Genomic DNA, 21,149 nt, shown 5'->3' with positions numbered 1-21,149 from the left:
TCAGGTGGGCACTCTAGAAACAGCAGTGGGAGCTCTGAGTCCAGTCTTCCCAACCTAGCCAGGTCTTTGCTGCTGGTGGATCAGCTCATAGACCTGTAGCGGTGATCTAGTAGCAGATGGCAGTTCTGTAATCTTCATACCGTAATACTCATTTTCATTACGGAGTTATGAGAAAAATGATTTTTTAAAAAATCTGCAAATAAGGGGCCCTCTAGCCCTTTTTTCCTATCCTTGCCTTCTCCTATAGAAATGATAAGGAAAGAAAATCACTTTGGCCCTCCAGATATATTCCTTGGCCAGTTCCTCCCTGTTAGTTTGCTGCGTTTTCTCATTATCCTTCTTCAGTAGCATTGTCTTTAAATCAAGCACTAGGTGCCATGAGCTTCACCTCTGCTGGAACCAACTCCACCAAAGCTTAACTGTAGCTGAGCCTAGTGGACTGACACCTTGCTCTCATTCTTGCTAGGAATGGCCTCCCAAATCAACCCTCCCAGCCCCTGTCTCCTTGACCAGATGCTGATGAATGTGTTTCCCTGTTTTTGCGTTATATCCTGATGTATTATCAGGAGGACATGGCTCCTTCAGCTGGTTTTAACTCTAAGCAGTAGCCTGCAGATGGGTGTGTGGTTTAATAGAGGGTAAATCTAACTGACTGATAGTATATGTTTGAGAAGAGAAATTGAGCCTAACGCCAGCCGATCAACTTTGACCTTGTTTGATCATAGACTTAGCCAAGGGATTTTACACCCCATACAACCTATCCAGCATTCATCCAGCTTTCTGGCTTCCACTGAATCGTGATTTCTCAGATCTGGAGACATGACTGCAAGTACTTGAGATCCTTGGATAAAATGTGTACGTTATATAAATTCTTAAGTATTACCATTCCTTTTTATGTTACCTGGCTCAAGCCAGGATCTCAGAATTAGACCAAAACAAGACAGTGGTGGTAATATGATACCTTTTATTAGAAGACTTTTCACTGAGGGGGGGTGGATGCGGGAGGGGAAGGAATTGTAGCAGAAACAGATGTATTTTTCTTGTGATTTTTATTTTGAATCAAATATTGTAAATTGTGTATAAATGAAGATGCTGAATAGTTCTGTTTTCACTTGGCGTTTCAAGTCCGATATCAGGTGTCTGTACAGGGTTTTGATCTCTTTCCCATGTATAACCACACAGCAATCCTACAGTGTAACATCCGGAATTATTTTGAGTAGATTGTGTGTCTTGCTATAAGCTTTCAGCAAGTCCTCTGTCTCTGTAGAATAAGCATGTTATTTATTTTCAGATAATCAGAAATAAGTGTGCTGACCAGCTGGGCACAATTCAACTGTGGCTACTTAACTTTCTTTCTCTCTGATGTTTAAATTTGAGACTGCAGCCAATGGAATATGCTCAGTTGGTTTTCCTTGGCTTCCTAGATTAAAACAACAACAACAACAAACAAAACATAGTTCTTCACTAACCTTAGACTATTGTTCATATAGTAAATAAAGGCCCCTGAACTGACATGACAACATGCCTCATGGTCACCTTCTGTATATGTTCTTATTCATTGAAGTGTATTTTATTTCCCTATGTGGAAAGCACTTTTATAAAATCACCCTTTTGAAAAGAAGTGGGCACAGAGAACCCCCTTGTTGTTCTCTTCTTCGAGTGCCATTGTCTGTGACCAAAAGGAAAATTCTTAGTTGATCAGATTTGTACAAATAAAATTCCAAGTCCATTTGCTTGTTCTCTATTAGTACTTTTTTGTTTCTTCTTCCTCACGTTTGCACTTTAAGGTGGGGTGGGGGAGTAAGTTTATCAGGAACAAGAGCCTGTAAACATTGCACTCTGGAGGGCCAGATTTGACCTCAGCAATGTGTGAGCAGCCTGTGAAAAGCATGGGAGGAAAAAGGAAAAGTCCATCTCTCAGTCTTCTTTCTGACTTTAAATACTTCCAGTGCTAGCAAAACTAGATGAACTAAGCAAAGACCTCTGGTAGGAGAACAGGTCATTTACAGAATTGAGAGCACAAGCTTCCTCTTGGAGATAGAAAAGATGTCCAAGAGCTCTCCTTGATAGGTAGCAGTGGAATAGGATTTGGTGTACCACTTTGTGGACAGGAAAATTGCTGCAGATCAGAATTGTGTTCTCTTTCCTGGATATAGAAAGAATGTATAAGCCAATGAAGGAAAGATTTATTTTTAAATAAGAATAATGATTAGATCTATGTTGTCATATTTTTTTCATATCTCCATGTTAGAAAATATAATGAAATATGTGGTTCCTCAATTTAATTGAAACTATGAATACAGTTTAGAAATTAGGTAAGTGAACCAGGTACCAGTGGCTCAAACCTGTAATCCTAGCTACGTGGGAGATTGAGATTGGGAGGATCACAGTTTGAGGCCAGCCTGGGCAAATAGTTTGTGAGACCTCATCTCCAAAATAACCAGAGCAAAATGAACTGGAGGTGTGGCTCACACAGTAGAGTGCCTGTTTTGCAAGTGTGAAGCCCTGAGTTCAAACCCTGTCTTACGGAGGAAAAAAAAGAAAGAAAAAGAAATTAAGTAAGTGTCCCTAAATTGTTCCTTTCATGCATTACCTATAATTACCTTGAGATATATTATCTAGTCATTTGGCTCAGTAAAAGCATAATGGAGACAGTTAATGAAAATGAACCTACCAAAAGCCAGAGGGAATGGTAGAAGAGATGATGAGGAAGATAACAAGAAACTATCTTGGGCTTATTCTTTAGGAGTAAGGTTTCAAAGAGTATAACCGTTTTCCTTTTCAGGAATACATACAAGTGATTTGTAAACAGGGCCTTCCTTAATTTATAGCATCAACCCTGAGCTAATAGAGTTTATTCGAGATGAGCATAGTGTATTAGTAATTAATAGACCTGTGAAACAATAGACTGAGGTACAAGAGAGACCTTGGAGAACATTTGCTAGTCTATTGACTTCATTTTACAGGGTGGGACCTGAGCTGGTTAAGGCAGAGTGATGAGAGAAGAGGCCTGAGCAGGTCAGGCTATCTAGGATCTCATCCGGACCTTGGCTAGACACTGGCCAAGTGACCTTCAGACATTTTGACCCTCAGAGCCACTGTAACTTATTTATACAATGATGGTTTTAGAATAGATGGTCTTTAAGATTATAGAAGCATAGGGTCCTAAGTATATATTACTACATTTAGAAGGACTATGAAGGATTTATATAATCCTGATGTTCTTCAGTTATCTTCTGTGTTCCTGCTATCATTGTAGCATTCTCCAACATTTACATGTGAGAGAATTATAATGGATTTTTACAAACCTCATTGCTCTTTCTTGGTTATCTGAATATAAGCCCAAATCATCACAAAGTTTTGGATATAGATTTTCCTTTTTTAAATACCATACACATACCCCTACCTATTCTAATAGAACAGTATTAGAAGATTTCCATTCCTTTAAAATGTATGATCAGGGATCATTCATATGTACAAATACTACATGCATGTTTTTATTTGCTTTTGTTCCAATTGCATAAAAGTAATATAACTATACCAGAAAACATCACAAATTATTTTTTCCTAGCATTTGAATGAGATAACATGTTTCTAAAAATACAGTCCTCAGAAGATACAAGGTTTAAATGGACAATTCTAAATATGATTATAATTGTTGTAATTAATTATTTCCTTAGCAGATCTCATCAGAACTTTGTCATTTAGTTGAATGTTGTTCTCCCAAAGGCATCTGGTTTTGCTTGGGGAGTTAATACTTATCCTAATGATGCAGCTTAGCATCAGTTAAGTGATTTTTTTAAACTCCTCTCCTTAGACATAGCATCAAGGGAGGCAAAGGTATAAGAAAAATCTATTTTATTATCTCATTAGGATCACTTTCAGTATCTGAAAATATATTCTCTTTCTTGATATACTTTTTTCACCACTTCTGGTTCTGAGTGACATTGAGCTATTTCCAAAAAGCAAAATCACTACAATATAATGAAAGTAGTTATTATTGAAGATAGTTAAAATCCACAGAAAGTTCCCAGAGAGGAGAAGACTGTATAGCAGAAAATGAACATAATCAGTCTTCATTTCTTTGAGTAACTTAAGTTCCTTTAAGTAAAGGAACTTCTGTGAATCCTCAGTCTTTAGTATGGTTTAGAAAATTAAAAGATTGGGTTTTTATTTATTTATTTACTTTTTAATTCATACGTGCATACAATGTTTGGGTCATTTCTCCCCCCTGCCCCCACCCCCTCCCTTACCACCCACCCCACCCGCTCCTTCTCCCCCCTACCCCCTCGATACCTGGCAGAAACTATTTTGCCCTTATCTCTAATTTTGTTGAAGAGAGAGTATAAGCCATAATAGGAAGGGACAAGGGTTTTTGCTGGTTGAGATAAGGATAGCTATACAGGGAGTTGACTCACATTGATTTCCTGTGCATGTGTGTTACCTTCTAGGTTAATTCTTTTTGATCTAACCTTTTCTCTAGTACCTGTTCCCCTTTTCCTATTGGCCTCAGTTGCTTTTAAGGTATCTGCTTTAGTTTCTCTGCGTTGAGGGCAACAAATGCTAGCTAATTTTTTAGGTGTCTTACCTATCCTCATACCTCCCAAGTGTGCTCTTGCTTTTAAAAAGATTGGGTTTTTAATATCTCCAAAAGAGGTTGTCACTTTATTCAGACTCATTTGATGTTGAATTTGGCTGTTCCTGGTTAGAATTACAGAACTTGGCTTGTTAATATTTGGAGAAAACCCCAAGAAAAGAACCTGTTTTTCTCAAGATACTCAATATTTTTGCTTTGTTTATAATACTCATGCCCTACTCTTCTGACAGATAATTGGTCATTTTGAATCAAACCAACATAAGCTTCCCCCAGGTCAGAAATAGTTCTATCTTCAGCACTGCTGTGGAAAGGAAGACCTTTGGGCCCAAGAGCCTAGAGGCACGGAGGGAGTCACGTTCAGCTGAACAAATAAATGCTACAGAAACCTTGGGCCAAAATAGAATCTCTTGTGATGAGGTTTTTCTGTGATCTCCAAGAGTCCTTAACCTTCTCCATCTATAAGATAATCAGGGTCCTGTAGCCCCTAACTTCAGGTTTGGGGACATAATAAAGACTGCCTGGCAGAATAGAAAAGTATCACATGAATGTTTAGAATGAAATTTTTAGTGAAACACTTCAGATATTGCAAAGCTAGCTTGTATTTCTCTCTAGAGACTAATTTTATCAATATAAAATTAGACTTTTGCTTTCCATGCTGGTAATGTTCCTCAAGTTGGATGTGCTTGGGTTTCTTGAGTTGAATGAATCCCAGATGGCCTCCATCTCAGATAATCTGAAACAAGGTCCTATTTAGTTTCTCCTGGGTTTCCTTTCACTAAGGTAAGGGACAGAGGCTGCCTGGGTAATGCAAACCTATGCAAACAAAGTTACCAAATGGTGTAGTTGCTAGAATGGAAGACACTTCCCTGGTTCCCATTCTGATGTAGTGTCCTGAATTTACTCCTTCCCTGTGAGTGTTCTACACTACCCTGTTGCCACCCCTTTGCCATGTGGATATATGTTTACCACAGGTCTGTAATGTGTCCTCCCTAAGAAGACAAAACAAACAGATGCACATGAAGCTATCTTATGCAGTAAAAATGTGAGATCTGAACATTGCTTCACAAGTATTGTATAAATAACAAATCTGTAAACACATTTCTTATGTAAACATAAGGGGAATAAAGACTTTTATCTGTTCAAATGAGACATGATGTGTAGAGATGTAAATAACAAAATAGCTGCTATTTTCCTGAGCTGAAAATCCACTTTTGCAGAAAGAATTTAAACATACTGTTGAGTGGCAGTAAGTACCAGTGCATAAGAAAAATGTGGGCACATGTGAGAGACACACTGAGAATATTTTAATGAGTCATGGCCACTCTAGAGAATAAAATCTCTGTGAGCCTACATTTGTTAGGGCCAGACCCGAGGTTGTTAAATGGGGCACAGATTTGCACCTGCCCTCCTCTAATGTAATCTTTAATAAACTCAGGTCAGTTTAATTAAATATTTTAGGTTGGCAAGAACAATTTTATGCCCAGTGAGAATTTGCTGTCATTTAATTGCCTCATGGGCCTGAGAAGCACAGCATCACTAGCCAGCGCTGGCCCCCATCCAGTTGTGGAGTTTAGTGCAGCTACCCAACATATGATAGAACCAAATGTTTAAGTTAATGATTGAAGCCAAAAGGACATGGAATTTATTAGTGTTTGTGGTGTGGAGAAAAGTAAAATTCTGATATGTTACAGTGAGGAATATCCAGCCTGGAATTTTAGCCTTCAGATTCTGATTCTTTAGCGAGGACTCTGATGATACTCACTGTGTCAGGCAGATGACATTTCTAGGCTCAACCCACCCAACCGCTATCATCAAGCACTTTCAGTTACTTTGGAAGTCAATAGGGAGTAGTGAGGATTGTTGCCAAGTCATCAGGTACCTTTGGAAACTACTCTGCTACTACCTGAGGCACACAAGATCTTACTGAAATCTACATAACTTGGAGTTTCAAAATAGACCAATATGGAATTACCCCTAGAGGAAGTTTCAATAAGTGTGCATTAGCCTGGCAAGCAGTGCTGCATCAGAGTAAGAGAAAGAAGTATGTTTTGACTTGTGGCTTAAATTGATGTGCTAAATCAAAATCAAAAGAAACATGACCCAGTTTAAGAGAATTACAACAAAGTGCTTGCCGTAGGATCCATGATGAGTAACTGTGAGTCCAGTCCCTGGGTTTAAGCCCAGGTAGCTTTATTGGGCTCATGTACACAGGATATCTGCTTTTGAGGTATATTGATACTGAAAGAGAGATGAGAAATAGCTGCAGTCCTTTTAAAGAACAGGAGACTAGTTTTCCCTTCAGACTTGACATTATGGTGTTTTGTGACTATGAACTTTTAAACATTGTTGGTTTTTGAATATGGTTTATCCCATTACTCCCCAGGTGGTCACAGAATATGTTGTGAGTTTGGGAGGGTTTTCCCCCTGAGTTCTTGACCAAAATCCCACTTTTTGACAAAAAGAGCTTTGATGGTTTAGGCATGTTCTTCCTCCTCTGGGCATAGGACCCCTTCCCTTATACTTAGCAGTTCTCAAGGTGTAATGGAGCACTGCAGGCAAAAAAGTGCCCCTGGGTATTAGACAACTGCTTTTAACTGAATTCAACTTAAATTTCCCCCAGTACTGACTCCAGTCACAGTAATGTTCATTTTGATTATTGATCAGTGTAATGGCAGATTGAATCACTGGCTTACATTTTCCATCCTTTCTTGTTTTAAAAGATATTTTGCTCTCTTCAGAACCAGTATATAATGTCACCACTCAGGATAATTTTGGAAGATGAGAAATTATGCTTTAGTTTTGGCAACTGAAAATTTTTTCCAATTTGTTGCTATGCTAAGAAGTGGTTTAAGGAGTTTTACGGGCCTCTCATGTCTCCTTTAAGACTTGGTGAATTTTATTTTGGAAAACTTTTTTGCCCCCTTTTCATTTGATTTCCTCTCAGAAACCATCATCTGGGCATCATCAGGACAGACTTAATATCAGTATTCTTGCCTAAGAAATTAGGATGTGTCTTTCCACACGCATTGCAATGGAGAAGGTGTTCTGTTTTTTCCCTTTCAGCTGACTAATGCTTTCATATCAACATTTAACTACACATATTAAAGTAGTAATGTAATAAAAGACTTATTCTCTTCAAAATCACATTCCTCAGATACTACTGAGAAAGCCATTTGCCACCAGTGCAGAATATAACTTAAAATTCAAATTTGGAGTTCATGGAATGCATTTCAAACTGTTAAAAAGAAACATAAAAAATGGGCAAAAAAACACCCTTTTTTTCCTTCTGAAAACAGTATTTTAAAGCCAGGACTGTATAAAAAAGCACTGCTAAAAAGTTATAGGATTCAGAAAAAAACATAGTATTTTTGTACAGTATCTTATAAAATGTTTAGATCTCTCTCTACATTCTCTTTACAATGTAATGTCTTTAAGTGACTGTTTCCCAATAAACTAATTTTGATGCCTCTTGTCCTGTGTACTGTGTGCTTAATTCAAGCAGAAACGTTAGCAGGGGATAATTTTTAGCAGAAACTTCTGCAAGCTAATGGTTTGCATAGGAGGGGAGAGGGTCTATGTGGGGAGGAGGAAGACTGAATTCCATCTGTACAGAGGTCCAAATCATTGTACTTAATAATCTTATCCCAGTGGGTTGGGAAACTCTAGTGGTCTCTCTCTTGAGCCCATGATGAAATGATACCTTTACCCCCCAATTGCCCTTTCTCTGGATTCTTCTTGCTTAGTTACATATGCCTTTTTCCTACCCTCTTGCTAACATGTGCCCAATGACATACTTCTAACCTGCTAATATTTCTTGGAAGGTAAGCTCTCTTGCATTCTGATAATTGTCTATTTGATTTTAAAGACCAGAGCACCCTGAGGCACCTCTACCTAGATAGCCACAGACTAGTATATTGGACTTTGCTAATATTTCTGTAATTACCTGTGCATTTCACTGCTGCTTAAAGAACTTAATGATGGATTAATTTAAGCAGAGGAAATTTGTGCTAACTTCAAAGACTAAAATCGAAATTCCAGGGCAAGTCTAGCTGAAGGTGATTTTAATTTGATATGATTTGATTCTGTACGCTCCCCTTAGAAAGTACCTTCAGTTTTTGCATTTGGGCACTCTGGTGCTCTGTGAGTAGTACTTGTGATGTAAATCCTCAAGTAAATTTGCATTTATTCAACAGCCATGCCCTGCTTCTTGTCAGAAGGTTTGACCCTTTGCGTGTGGAATAGATGACCACATGCCAGATGCTGAATTGAGTTCATCCCCAGACATTGTTTCTACATAATCCAAAACTGTCATGGTATATGTGGAGATGAGTGACTGGGTTTGTTTTCATTTCCTTATGAGCCCGTGCCAGGTAGAACAGGTGTCCATGGCTGGCCCCCTGAGTAGGACATTGAGTAGTCCCGCTGAATGTCTGTGTGCCTAACATCTTCATCTCCTTTATCGTACATTGTGCCTTTCATGTTTCAAACTGTGAGATAGTGATTGGTTGTGTTCCAGTCTGTGTGCAGTTTCCTTGCTTGAGTTTTTTTTTCCGTTTTTCCTTTTCCATTTTCAACATCTATTATTTGGTTCCATGATGTTTCTGCCGCGGGTTGACCATTAAATGTTCCAAAAAGAGTTGAACTGACCTACACATTAATTCTGCATTTTATGCTTTTCTAGGTCTCCAGAGAGAGCCCAATCCCTGTCCTGTAATTACTGTAGAGCACTTTAAAGAATCAGCGGGTGTTAAAGGCCTTCCCCTGTATCCAGACCCTTCCAGAGAGCCTGATGCAAAGACTCAGAACAACTTAGAATCTGACTACTTGGCCCGAGATGGCCCTTCTAGCAACAGCTCTTTCCACAGCAGTGAAGAGGAAGGGACTGACCTGGAGGGAGACATGCTGGATTGCAGTGGGTCTCGACCTCTCCTTATGGAGTCTGAAGAGGAAGACGAAAGCTGTAGGCCTCCCCAGGGGAAGCTGGGAGGAGCCATTCCATTTGTTCCACTTGAAGTCTCTACTGAGCAAGCAAAAGCAGTGCAAGATGGGAGAAAGAATCAGTTCCAGCCCCTCACACAGCCAGCCACTGATGGTCGCGGTGAACCAGATGTTTTTGCCACAGCTCCCTTCAGGAGCTCAAGGGTTCCAATTGATGACATGGACATTTTCTCCAAAGCTCCATTTGTCTCTAAGGCCAACGTGGTTCCTTCTCAGTCCGAGGAGGTGGACGTGTTCTTGAGAGCTCCTTTTACCAAGAAGAAAAGCATGGAGGAGTTACCAGTTGTTCAGGGTTCCTCCCAGGAGCTGCCTGCACAGGCAGGTCTCCTTGGTCAGACAGGTGATGTCCCTATGCTCTCGGGCCTTGATAGAGCAGCATACACCTCTGTCCAAGCTCAGTATTCCATAGCTGGTTTTGTGCAACAGTCCAACCTCCCTTCCCATTCTGTACAAGCAGCAGACCATCTTGACAGCATCTCTCCCAGAGGATCCTCCATGGAATCAGGGGGCCATCCTAATGACAGAAACAAAGGACCTCAGCCCCAGAAAGAAGCTGTCTCAGGCCCTGTAGCTGGTAAACCATTCCGCCCCCAGTCTTTATCCAAATATTCCCGTCACTATAGCCCAGAAGATGAGCCAAGTTCAGAAGCTCAGCCCATTGCTGCCTACAAAATTGTTTCACAAACCAATAAGCAGTCAATAGCTGGCTCTGTTTCCATCACATCCCTTTCTTCCAGGACTACAGAGCTGCCCACTGCTGATCCTTTTGCTTTAGCACCCTTTCCTTCTAAAACAGGCAAGCAGAAACCTTAGGAACAGTACCTGAGCCTGAGCCCTGACTCCACCCAACCCCACCGGTATCTACCATACCGCTCCCAGCTGAGCCTTCTCAAGAAGAAATAGTATCAATTGTTGTGTTTCAGTCCCCTGCATCAGAGCAGTCTCTTCAAGTCAACAAACTCAGTTGTAGTGATACTTAGTTGAAACCCCTTTTAAGTTATGTTTATTTCTTTTGTTTGTATTGATTTCTGGACTTTTAGGCACTCCCATTTTTTTCCTAGAGGCCTTCCGCCTCCACTCTGCTTTTTTCCTTTTGTCCAGAAACTTTTAATCCAGGAATATTTTACCCCACTTCCCGGGGGCCATATTTTTGGTGGTTTTAATTCCTGAAGCTCCTGTTCAGAGTTATGGCCATTGAAGAGTCAAGATTAATCCTTTGGGACTTGATTTAATACTCTTGAAATGGGGAGATGTCTAGAAAGAAGAGCAAGATAAAATCCTGCACATCAAGAAGTATAATCCTACAGCTACTAATCATTCCTATAGAACCAACAGCTCTGGAAGGGTTCTGTGGATCTGTTTCCAAGTCTGTGTACAAGCCAGGCCAGCCCCTGTGCATGAGTGGCTGTGGGTTTGTGATATGCGTCAGATCCTTTCCTATGTAGAAATGCACACAAAAGGGAGAACTGCACTCATGTCCAATCATGTGGGTAGGGCTTTCCCCACATCCATGCTTTTTAAAATTAGTATGGATGCACAAGTGTGTATGTGTGTATGTGTGTATGTGTGCAGGAAATCATTTTTCCTTTAGGTAAATCCTATCCCACCATGCCTACCTCCACTATTGAATCATTCATTTGTTGACATTTGCCTGCTGACCTAACTGACTTGAACCCTGTTTTTAATCTCATGGCAAAATTGAATTCATTGGAAAGTATAGGGAAATCTTGCTGGATTCAGAGTGATTTTTTTCCCTCAGAATTTGTTCTTTGCTATTAACAAATTCCATTTACCTAATTATGAAAAATTCTCCCCATGTGTTTTTCCCTCAGAAAATAGAAAAAGAATACCTTTTATAATGCCAGCCACTTGGTACTTGGAGTCAGTGCCACCATTTTGAAGTTCATTAACCATGAGACTAGACTAGAGAGTAGGGTTGCTTATTTGTTTTCCCAAATCTTTGCTACATTTCTCTACTGAAGAAATATGAATCCGAGACACATAAAAAACTGGGAGAATGAAAAAGACCTGAGTCAGCTAGCCATGAAAACCCTTAAATTGTGTATCCTCTTTAGATGTTAAAGGAGCAGACAGGTGACTGCCCTGTGTTTTGGAAAGTGTCTTATTTCTGGGAAGATCTGACTCATTCCTAGCTTTTTTCACACTCTTTATTTTTAGTGCCTTAAAATAAAACCTCCATCTCTCTGGGAAGACTTCCGCTGAGGAGGTTCGGTTGCTTGGAAAGTCGCTGCGTAAGTTTCACCCTGACAGCTTCCTGTGACCTGTAGCAGTGTTAGTCCTTTCTCCCAGCTGGAGAGGTTTGGAAAGCTGTGCACCAAACCAGATTAGTGATTTTAAATGATTGGAAATCCACCCAAGAATCAAGCCTAAACACCAAGCTTTACTGCAGTTGATTAGGTGTGCTATTCTTTAAATTTAAAATTCAGGGGGCTCAGGGTATAACTCAGCTATCGAGTACATGCTTAGCATGCATGAGGCCCTGGGTTTAATCCCCATCATCCAAAAATAAAATTCAGGGATCTTGATAGTACAATAAAAGCAGCTGCTTTTCCACACTTTTTGGTTACTCTCCCCCTATTGCAAATGTCCAGTAAATAGGTAAAATTAAATAGTTGGCACTGGGTCAGGGCTACTGCAGTGGTTTTCCAACCGAGGTCTCAGCCATGCCAGAAATCTGTCTTTCATGTAGGTGGATTCTAAATGTTCATTCTAAGAATTGACTTTCTCCTAATATTTTTTATTTTGGGGCAGTACTGGGGTTTGACCTCAGGGTCTCATGTTAGCTAAGCAAGCACTCTACCACTTGATTTTTCTAAGTATCAGTGGATGCAAGATTATCTTTCCATTGAGTGAATAGTTTTGGCTAATGCACATGGAACTTTGCAATCTAGCTCTTCCCAATCTTACCAAGTGAACCCCTCAAAGGCATAAGTGAAGAGGATTAGGAACATTCAGAGAGAGTTCTCACCTGAAATCACAGTGCTTGCAGGCTGATAGCACACAGCTGTATTCCCAGCTACTTGGAAGGCTGAGGCAGGAGGACTGCTTGAACCCAGGATTTTAAGACCAGCTAGACAATGCAGAGAAACCCATCTCTTAAAAAGAGAAGAAACAAAAATAAGAGGTCACCAAGCATGGTGGTGCATACCTGTAATCTCAGCACTGACAGGCTGAGGCAGAAGGAGTTTGAGGTCAGCCTACCCTACTTAGTGAGATCTTGTCTCAAAAAAGAAAAAAAAGAAAGTGGGAGGTCATTCTAATTCTTTTGTGGGGGGCAGTGCTGGGGTTTGAATTCTCGGCTTTGCCCTTAATAAAACATGTGCTTTACTACTTGAACCAATGCCCCAGCTCTGTAATTCATTCTTTCAGATGTTTACAATGACCTCAGTAACAGGTCTGTAAATGTTCTCTTTGCTTATTTGATCACTCCATCCTAATCAAATGGCCATTTTAATTCTCAAGGTTCAAATCAGAATGAAATCATGGTCATTTTATTATGTCGTTGAATCATTTGTGAAGCATGGGCTTAAAACCCTTTTTAAAACTTCACTGAGACCTACTGTGGGTAGAAACTCCATACCTTTTTTGAATAGAGAAATGAATGTAACCAATGTAAATTACTTTTTTGGTTCTTTTCTCAGTGGTGTGTGAAGAAATTTTGACTTGTGTTAATTATTAGCTAATAATTGGTGCATTCTGAAGACTGGTACTATGGTAGAGTTTTACTGCCTTTTTACTGTTTGTCTTCTGATCATTCATACAGGGTAAGTGCATCATTTGAAGATCAGTGTCCTGTGAGGGGCCATCCTGAGTCTGGAAATCCTGACATTTTCATTTTATGGGGAATTAGGAGTGCTTGGGCTGGGATGAATTGGTAACAATTCATGTTTCCAGTAACTATACTGTAACAAATTAATACTAATGAGGAAAAGTAAAATATATAGTTAACAAAATACTGCACTTTCTGTTTTAGTTTGTGTTGTGTATTGATTTATGGGGTTTTTTTCTTTACATATTTGAAAGGAAATACAGGAATTTTTGATTTTTCATTTCAGTGGAAAGCAATGAGCCAGAATTGTGTTTAAATAGTGCATTGAGCCACAACACTCAATGATGAACTCTTAACGAATGTGCTGGGCTGGCGGTGTGGCTTAATGGTAGAGTGCTTACCTAGCATTCGTGAGGCCTTGAGTTTGATCCCCAGTACCTCCAAAAAAAAAAAAAAGTGCCTATTAACTGATTGAATTAATGAAGTTGACATGTAACGAAAAATATTTTACCAATTTCTTGCACTCACATATAGCCCTTTTAGCTTCCAATCAGTGGTTACATTAGAAAATGAAATAAATAGCCAGGCATGGTGGTACTATGATCCCAGCACCCAGGAGACTGAGGCAGGAGGATCATGAGTTTGAGGCCATTCTGGGTAACTTAGACACTGTCTTAAAATAAAAATTTAAAGAGCATTTGGGGATATAGGGGTTTAATCCATAGTACTGGAAAAGGTCGTAGCTCACTTGGTAGAATGCCTGCCTAGCACAAAGTCCTGAGTTCAAACACTACTACCAAAAAAAAAAAAAAAGTGAAATGAACAAAATCTGCTGCTGACACAGATTTCTAAGGGAATCTAGGTCATTAAAAATTATTTTGTTTTCAGCTCACATATTGTTGAGTTAAAAAATCTCCTATGTAGGGTAAGTAGTGTGTATGTATTCACTCACCTGTGTTGTATCTGAGCTTCATCTGGCATCAAAAATCTTTTCCTAAACTTTATCTTACTGGTCCATAATGTATTTAGTGAGCTTTAGGATATGTGCACATCAGTGTTTTCAGCTACTTGGTGGGCATTTCTCTAATGCATTAAGAAAGCAGATCTAAGTATAATTACCAGAGTGAACTGATGATAGAAATTCTGTATTTTTCTTCCATAAAGAAAATAATCAGAAAATACATATTATATGTTTGCATCACATCAAATAGGAGATTTTATTATAGGAAATTAGAGAGTGGCTAGAGCCAGTGCTCTCCCAACTTAAAATGAAATCATTTGAGTTCCTTAAAAAAAAAAAAAGATGTTTTTATTTGCTATGTCTTTGTAATAGCAGAAATGTCTTTGAAATTGGAGAACACATCTCAGTCAATTACAAAATGGCTGCATGTCACAGAGCTGTTTTCTGTGAGAAATTTGGAATCCAAATTATTATTATTATGGTACCAGAGCTTGAACTTAGTACTCCAGCAGCTGTATTTTTGTGAAGGGTTTTTCAAGATAGGGTCTTGAGAACTATTTGTCCGGGATGGCTTCTAACACACGATCCTCCTGATCTCTGCCTCCTGAGTAGCTAGGATTACAGGCGTGAGCCACTGGCACCTGGCTGGAATCCATATTATTTTAATGAAAGGTGGTACACAGGAGAGCTGCAGAAAAGCTGCAGAAGAGCAGAAGAGCACCATGTTGCTCTTCATAGCGACCCTGAATTCTGGCCCTGCAATCCTTGCCTGAAGGAGTAAACATTGAAGGTTTTTAAATGGAATCATATGATTTGAATTCTTAGTTTTCCCATTGCCTTTGTCAATTAATTCTTGTTTTGTTTTGCTTTAATTGCCAGAACACTTGAAAACTTAATGAAAGGTTCACTAAAGGGAGAATTTCAAAATGCTTAAAAATAGAAGATAATACCTAGTGGGAAATTGGTTTTGCATTATCCCTAGAAGTCTTCCTAGTTCACTTCTCTTGTTCTTCCTATTTCATTTCCTCACTCAACATTCCCCTATTTTGATAAGTGAATGGTAAGAAGTATGGATGAACTCTCATGTTAACTTCTAGTTGCCTCCCTTGTTACTGTGTAACAGTTTCTTCAAGATTTCAGTCCAGCCTTGACAATCTCACCAAGTAACAATGAAATGGTTCATCTTCCCCATTTCTATAGGACTAGAAGAAAGGATTAAGGAAGGTGGGCAGAACATACCTTTACCCTGTGGAGACAACCCAGAAGCAGCTCTCCACCTCAATCTAGGCCCAGAGTGCTCTAGAATGCAGGGCCAAGTTTATGTGTGAAGGGACTCTAGAATAGCTAGTAAAAATGAGTAAATGTTAATAACACATGGCTTAGTCCCATATTCCCAAGCCTTGTAACTCCATAAATTTGGTCTAAACTTTAACCCCGTAATCTCTAATTTAAGTATGTGTGACACAGTTTTGAGTTTATAGTAACAATGTTCTTGAAATCAAGTCAGTGTTAACTGCATCTCATTGTGATAGCACTATGCACACATAGTATAGGGATCTGCTTCATACCTTTTGGCAAGGGATTGCAGAAATGATTTTTATCAACATTAATTAAAGTAGGATGAGTTAGGTGAACCTTTGACCTGGACAAATCCCAGGTGAGGGGCAGGTACAACTGCGTCAGGGATAGGGATATAAGGAGGAGCCATGGTCGGCCATTTTGTGCTTGCGTGTTTGCTCAGTTGGAGTGAGCACGTGCTTGCACCCTCTTGATCAAAAGAAATTGCCTTGTCAAGGAAAAAAAAACTAGGATGGGTTAGGGCTGGGGGTGTAGCTCAGTGGTAGAGCGCATGTTTAGCGTGTGTGGAGCCCTGGATTCACTCCCTAGCACCTTCACTTTGAGGGTAAAGGGAAATATGCAACCTTTTCACTCGGAAATGGCAAATTGGTTGAATTCTCTGAGTCTACCAAAGATTCTTGTTGGAGGAGTGTGAATGGAGAGTGTGTGTCTGTGTGCGTTTGTGTCTGTATGTGTGGGCATATGCACCCTCATGCTTTCTTCCATGATGTTAACTCAGCCCTCCTAATAAAAGCATCCAAAGGCTAGAAGTGAACATAGGTATCTGGCATGAGTAAATTCAGTTCCCTTTGCCAAAAACTCTCAAAGTTAGAACTGGAGTTGTTCTCAACAGAGTTGGGAAAAACTAGCGATTCACTGCTTGAGCTCCCTTCCCAAGTAAGGAGTTGAGTCCACAAGGTAAGACTCAGTAGGGCTGGTCCTAAGGACTCACATGTGGCATTGGGAGGGCAGTTGTGATCAGACACCGCCAGACTTACAAGATGTTGCTTTGAATGAGGGAACATTTAATGTCATTTTTTAGAGGATAAAAATCGAATAAAAAAGGCCAAGGACTATGGTCATTCCATGAAGAAAAGGTGAACTCCCGCCACTGGCTGTATTTGGAGTTGACTGAATAAGGAGGTCCACGCTGATGTAAGGAGTATTAAGGTCATCAGGCCTCAGGAAAAGCTAACGTGCAAACAATCTCAAGGCTGTGAACAAGGGAAAGGAAGGGAGGAAAAACAATAAAGTCAATCTTAACCATTTTTGCAATACCTCTTATTTGCAGACTATTGAATTTATGTTATTGCACTCTTGGTGTGATCTGTCTTATGTATCTGATAGTTTTTATGAGTAATTGAGTTGTACTCCTATACACTTTATTAAAATGAACTTAATTGAATGACATCCCTTTGTGTTTTTTTCTTAAATGAAAATTTCCTACAATTGGATGGATCCATAACCATCTTTCCCTAGTACAAAGCTTCATGATACATGTTTAACATTCACTAAAAGACAACAGCATTAACATCAAGAGAGAAGTCTTAGGAAAAAATGACTAGGAATTTTAAAACTCCATCCTGTGAGGGAGAACCTGCCTGCCTATTTCCTCACTACAGAGTGACCCTTAATAGGATTCAGAGAGAGCCAGCAATATACCAAATTCATAAAGATGGGGTTTGAGATCCAGGGTTCCAAAGGGTTCTGATGTAATATGCATGAGTATAACCAAAGTTGCCTACTTTTTCTAGGAATTTGTTTATGATCTAAATATACGCTCCATTTAGTCCTGTAATAGGAAGTCTTCATACTTTTCCTGTTTTGAGGTAGCATTAGCCAAAACTGCAGGTTTCCTTACCTGTGGCTGCAGCTGCTCTGGGAGAGGCCCTGTTAGACTCCCACTGAGCTTTCTGCCAAGGTGTGGGGCAGGGCTCACTTGTGGATGGCTTGTCCCTGCTTTCCACATAGGGAGTGCAGGAGCTACAAGCTCCAGCTCCTACAGATGGGCTCTGTTTGCATTTACACATAAGTGGCTCTTTTGCCCCCTTGATGCTGGTTGGTAAGATACCAGGCAGGGAGGCGGTACTTTTACATTGCCTCCTAATGAGAACCAAATGGGAGGAGCCAGGGAAAAGCCAGGAGCAGGTGGCTTAACCTGCTTCCCTAGATTTGGAAACAGCTTTTTTCTTCTTTCCTTATATATTTTTCCTTGAATTCATCTTTACTTATAATGTAGTAGTAAAATCAACACAGGTTAACATGTCAGCTTACATGGAAGGAGACCAAGTAATTCCTCAACCTGCTCATGTAAGTTTAGCCCATAGGTCCAAAAAGAGTCCACATATTCCCTCTGGAATGCAGCCCAGGTCTCTAATGATAGGGGCTGGGACCAAGACCAGCTAGACAATGGAATTCTAAGTCAGAGATGGTAGTTCAACCAGATCTCCCAAACCTCATCCTGTCTGGGAACAGGAGTTTTTGATCCTAAGCACACACTTTCACTCTTTAGAGAAACTTGAGATTATCTGAGGGGAATTGTTCACAATTTTCTCATAAAGTAACCAAAAGTTAAATGCAAATTGTTAGCTTTTATTTTTTTTATAATGAATGTTCAAGTAAAAATCAAAATAGCTAAAATTACACTTAGTTAAAAATTAATGGAGCGATGAAATCTTGAAAATTTAAGTTGAAATTTTGACTTGGGAAATTTGAATTTAGTTGGTATGCTGACTACAAGAGAACTTGGTGGGAGAAGATATTAACAAAATTGGAAGCAAACCAAAAGTTGACTAATAAATCTCCCCTGTAAAGTGTATATACAAAAAATTTGAGCCCAGAAGGTGCTGGGGGATAACGCTTAAGATCCTAGTTACTTGGGTTGTTGAGATCAGAAGAAACGGGTTTGAGACCAGTCTGGCAAATAGTTCACAAGACTCCATCTTAAAATAACTAGAGCAAAATGGTCTGGAGGTGTGGCTCAAGTGGGTAGAGTGCCTGCTTTGAAAGCAAGAAGCTCTGAGTTTAAACCCCAGTCCCACCCACAAAAAAGATTGGAGTTCGATGAAAATAATTACAATAAATTAGGAAATTGATTGACTTAGTATAGTTGCTTGATATTCACACATCCATATGCTAATCCTCAGATCCTGGGAATATTACCTCACATGGTAAAAGAGATTTACCAGATGTGCTACGATTTTGAGATGAGGAGATTATCCCAGATTATTCAGGTGGGCCCAAGGTAGACATGAGTGCCCTTTAAAAAAGACACAGGAGCCTGGTGCTGGTGGCTCAAGCCTGTAATCCTAGCTACTCCAGAAGCAGAGATCAGTAGGATCGTAATTCAAAGCCAACCCTGTAGTTCGGGTGACCCTATCGTGAAAAAACCAATCACAAAAAAGGGCTTGGTGGAATGGCTTCAAGGTGTAGGCCCTGAGTTCAAGCCCTAGTACTGCCAAAAAAAAAAAAAAAGAATGGTCAGATGTAGGGAAGGCAACAATGTGATGGTAAAAGCGAAGATTGGAGAATACAGTGTGGTTTGTGTTTGTTTTGAGATAGGGTCTCACTGAATCACCCAAAACTCCTGTACTCAAGTGATCCTTCTGCTTCATCCTCACCAGTAGCTGGAACTATGGGTGCATGCCATTGCACCAGGCTGTGAAGATGCACTTTAAAGGTGGAGGAAGCCAAGAAAAACAGGTACGTAGACACTAGACACTGAAAGACTAGGAAACATTCTCCCCTTAGAATCTGTAGAAGGAATGAGACCTGTTGACATTTTGAGCTTAGCCCAGTGAAAATGATGTCAAATTTCTCACCTCCAGATGGTAGCAGAAAAGACTTGTTTTTAAGCCACTATATGGTGTGGTAATTGGCTCCAGCAGCTGTAGGAAACACAATGTTAGCTGGATTTCTCTTTGATTCACCAACTACTGTGGCAGCATTGTGTGGCAATGGCACAATTCCCTCAGTCCACTAACTGAAATTGTGCTTTCCCTGACAAGTTTCAATATTTGCATTTGCTTCATACTTTGCACATGGAGTGGAGACTTAATCTCCTGTGTAACAGCACTTTCAAATTCATCTAAAATGGAGTCATAGTAGAGATTGAACAGAAATGGGAAGAAAACACTAGAGAGCTTGGCAGTGGGGGACATGGAAGAAAAAATGTTAATGAGGGAAACACTTGAGCATGGTTGAATGCTCAGGCAGATGGGCTTCTGGGCGAAGGAGAAACACTGTAGAAGGGAGCAGATGAAAGTGAAGGAATAAAAGTGAAAAGTAAATGGACATTGAGTATACCTTGTCCCCAGTTCTTGGTTTCTTAACACCATTCTCAAGAGGAGGCTGGTCTATAAGGAGAAATGGCTGATTCCAGAGCTAGAGCAGGAGGCAAGATGAACTAGGACCATCTTCTAATCTAGTGCCAGAAAGTAAAAGCATTTCAAGAAAGGAAAATGTCAGCTGGGCATGGTGGTGTGTATGGTCATCTCAGCTACACAAGGAAGCTTAAATAGGATCATGGTCCAGGCAGGCCCTGTGCATAACTGAGAGACCCTATTGCAAAAAATAACTAAAGCAGGAAGGGCTGGCAGCATGGCCCAAATGGTAGAGTGCCTGCCTAGCAAGGCCCTGAGTCCAAACCCAATACAAAAGAGAGTGAGAGAGGGAGGGAAGGAAAGAAGGAAGGAAGGAAGGAAGGAATGTCACAGGGAGTCAAGAGCCAACCTGAAAGAACTCCCAAGCTAGAACAATTTGAACAATAAAATAACAGCAATTATAAAGTAAATATCTGTGAACAAACTCTGAAACAGAAATTATTGAATAAATACACGGGGAAGGAAAGACAAAAATCTCACACAGAATTTCAATTAGTTTATGTAGGCTTTCCTCTAAGCAAATGGAGCTGAAGTCCACACACCTTGAACTTGGGCTGTGCTTTCAAGAGCAGCATATGGAAAGGGGTGGTGGAGTAACTTCACGGCGGAAAAACCTAACAGGCGCCACCTTAGGGTCTGATAGAGGATAACGTCAGGAATGACAGGTCATGCTGACCGTGTGCACCCTTGATAGAATATGGCGAGAAAGACACTTCATTTCTGTAGACATCCTCCCCAAAACCCCTTACCCCATTTTAACCAAAAGAATAACATCGGACAAATCTCCATTGAGGGACATCCTACAAAGTACAGTGCCTGTCCAGCACTCCTCGAAACTATCAGTCATCAAAACCAAGGAAAATCTGTGAAACTGTCACAGGCCAGAAAAGACTAATCCTTCCAGAAGGACTGCGGCGGGTTTGGGGATAGGAACAGTACTCAGCTGCAAGGATAGGAAAGTCCATCTCCGCAGTTGTGTGCAGGAGTGCAGGTTGCCTTCCTGAGGAAGCCTGCGCATGCATAAGCAAAGATTTATCTCTGCCTGGTTCAGGCTGACCCCGTCTTTGCGGTCCTTAGCTGGCA

General features: G+C 40.2%; 1 protein-coding gene across 10 annotated transcripts in view; it reads left to right on the top strand.

Annotated features, from left to right (window-relative positions):
* Positions 1-17,094, top strand: part of Aak1 (AP2 associated kinase 1) — a 167,266-nt gene extending 150,172 nt beyond the window's left edge. For 8 of the 10 annotated variants that reach the window (XM_074049880.1, XM_074049887.1, XM_074049881.1 and 5 more), the window contains one exon: positions 9,279-17,094. In XM_074049880.1, the coding sequence (XP_073905981.1) occupies positions 9,279-10,408 (1,130 nt within the window). In that variant the 3' untranslated portion in view covers positions 10,409-17,094. Of the gene's footprint in view, positions 1-4; positions 8,069-9,278 lie in introns of those variants that run through there. The other 2 variants (XM_074049889.1, XM_074049888.1) reach the window with 1 other exon arrangement.
* The last annotated feature ends 4,055 nt before the right edge of the window (positions 17,095-21,149 follow it).

Source organism: Castor canadensis, chromosome 12 (genome assembly GCF_047511655.1).
Source record: "Castor canadensis chromosome 12, mCasCan1.hap1v2, whole genome shotgun sequence".
Taxonomy (NCBI): Eukaryota; Metazoa; Chordata; class Mammalia; order Rodentia; family Castoridae; genus Castor; species Castor canadensis.
The sequence above is the reverse complement of the archived record's forward strand: the minus strand, read 5'-3'. Positions and strand labels throughout refer to the sequence as shown.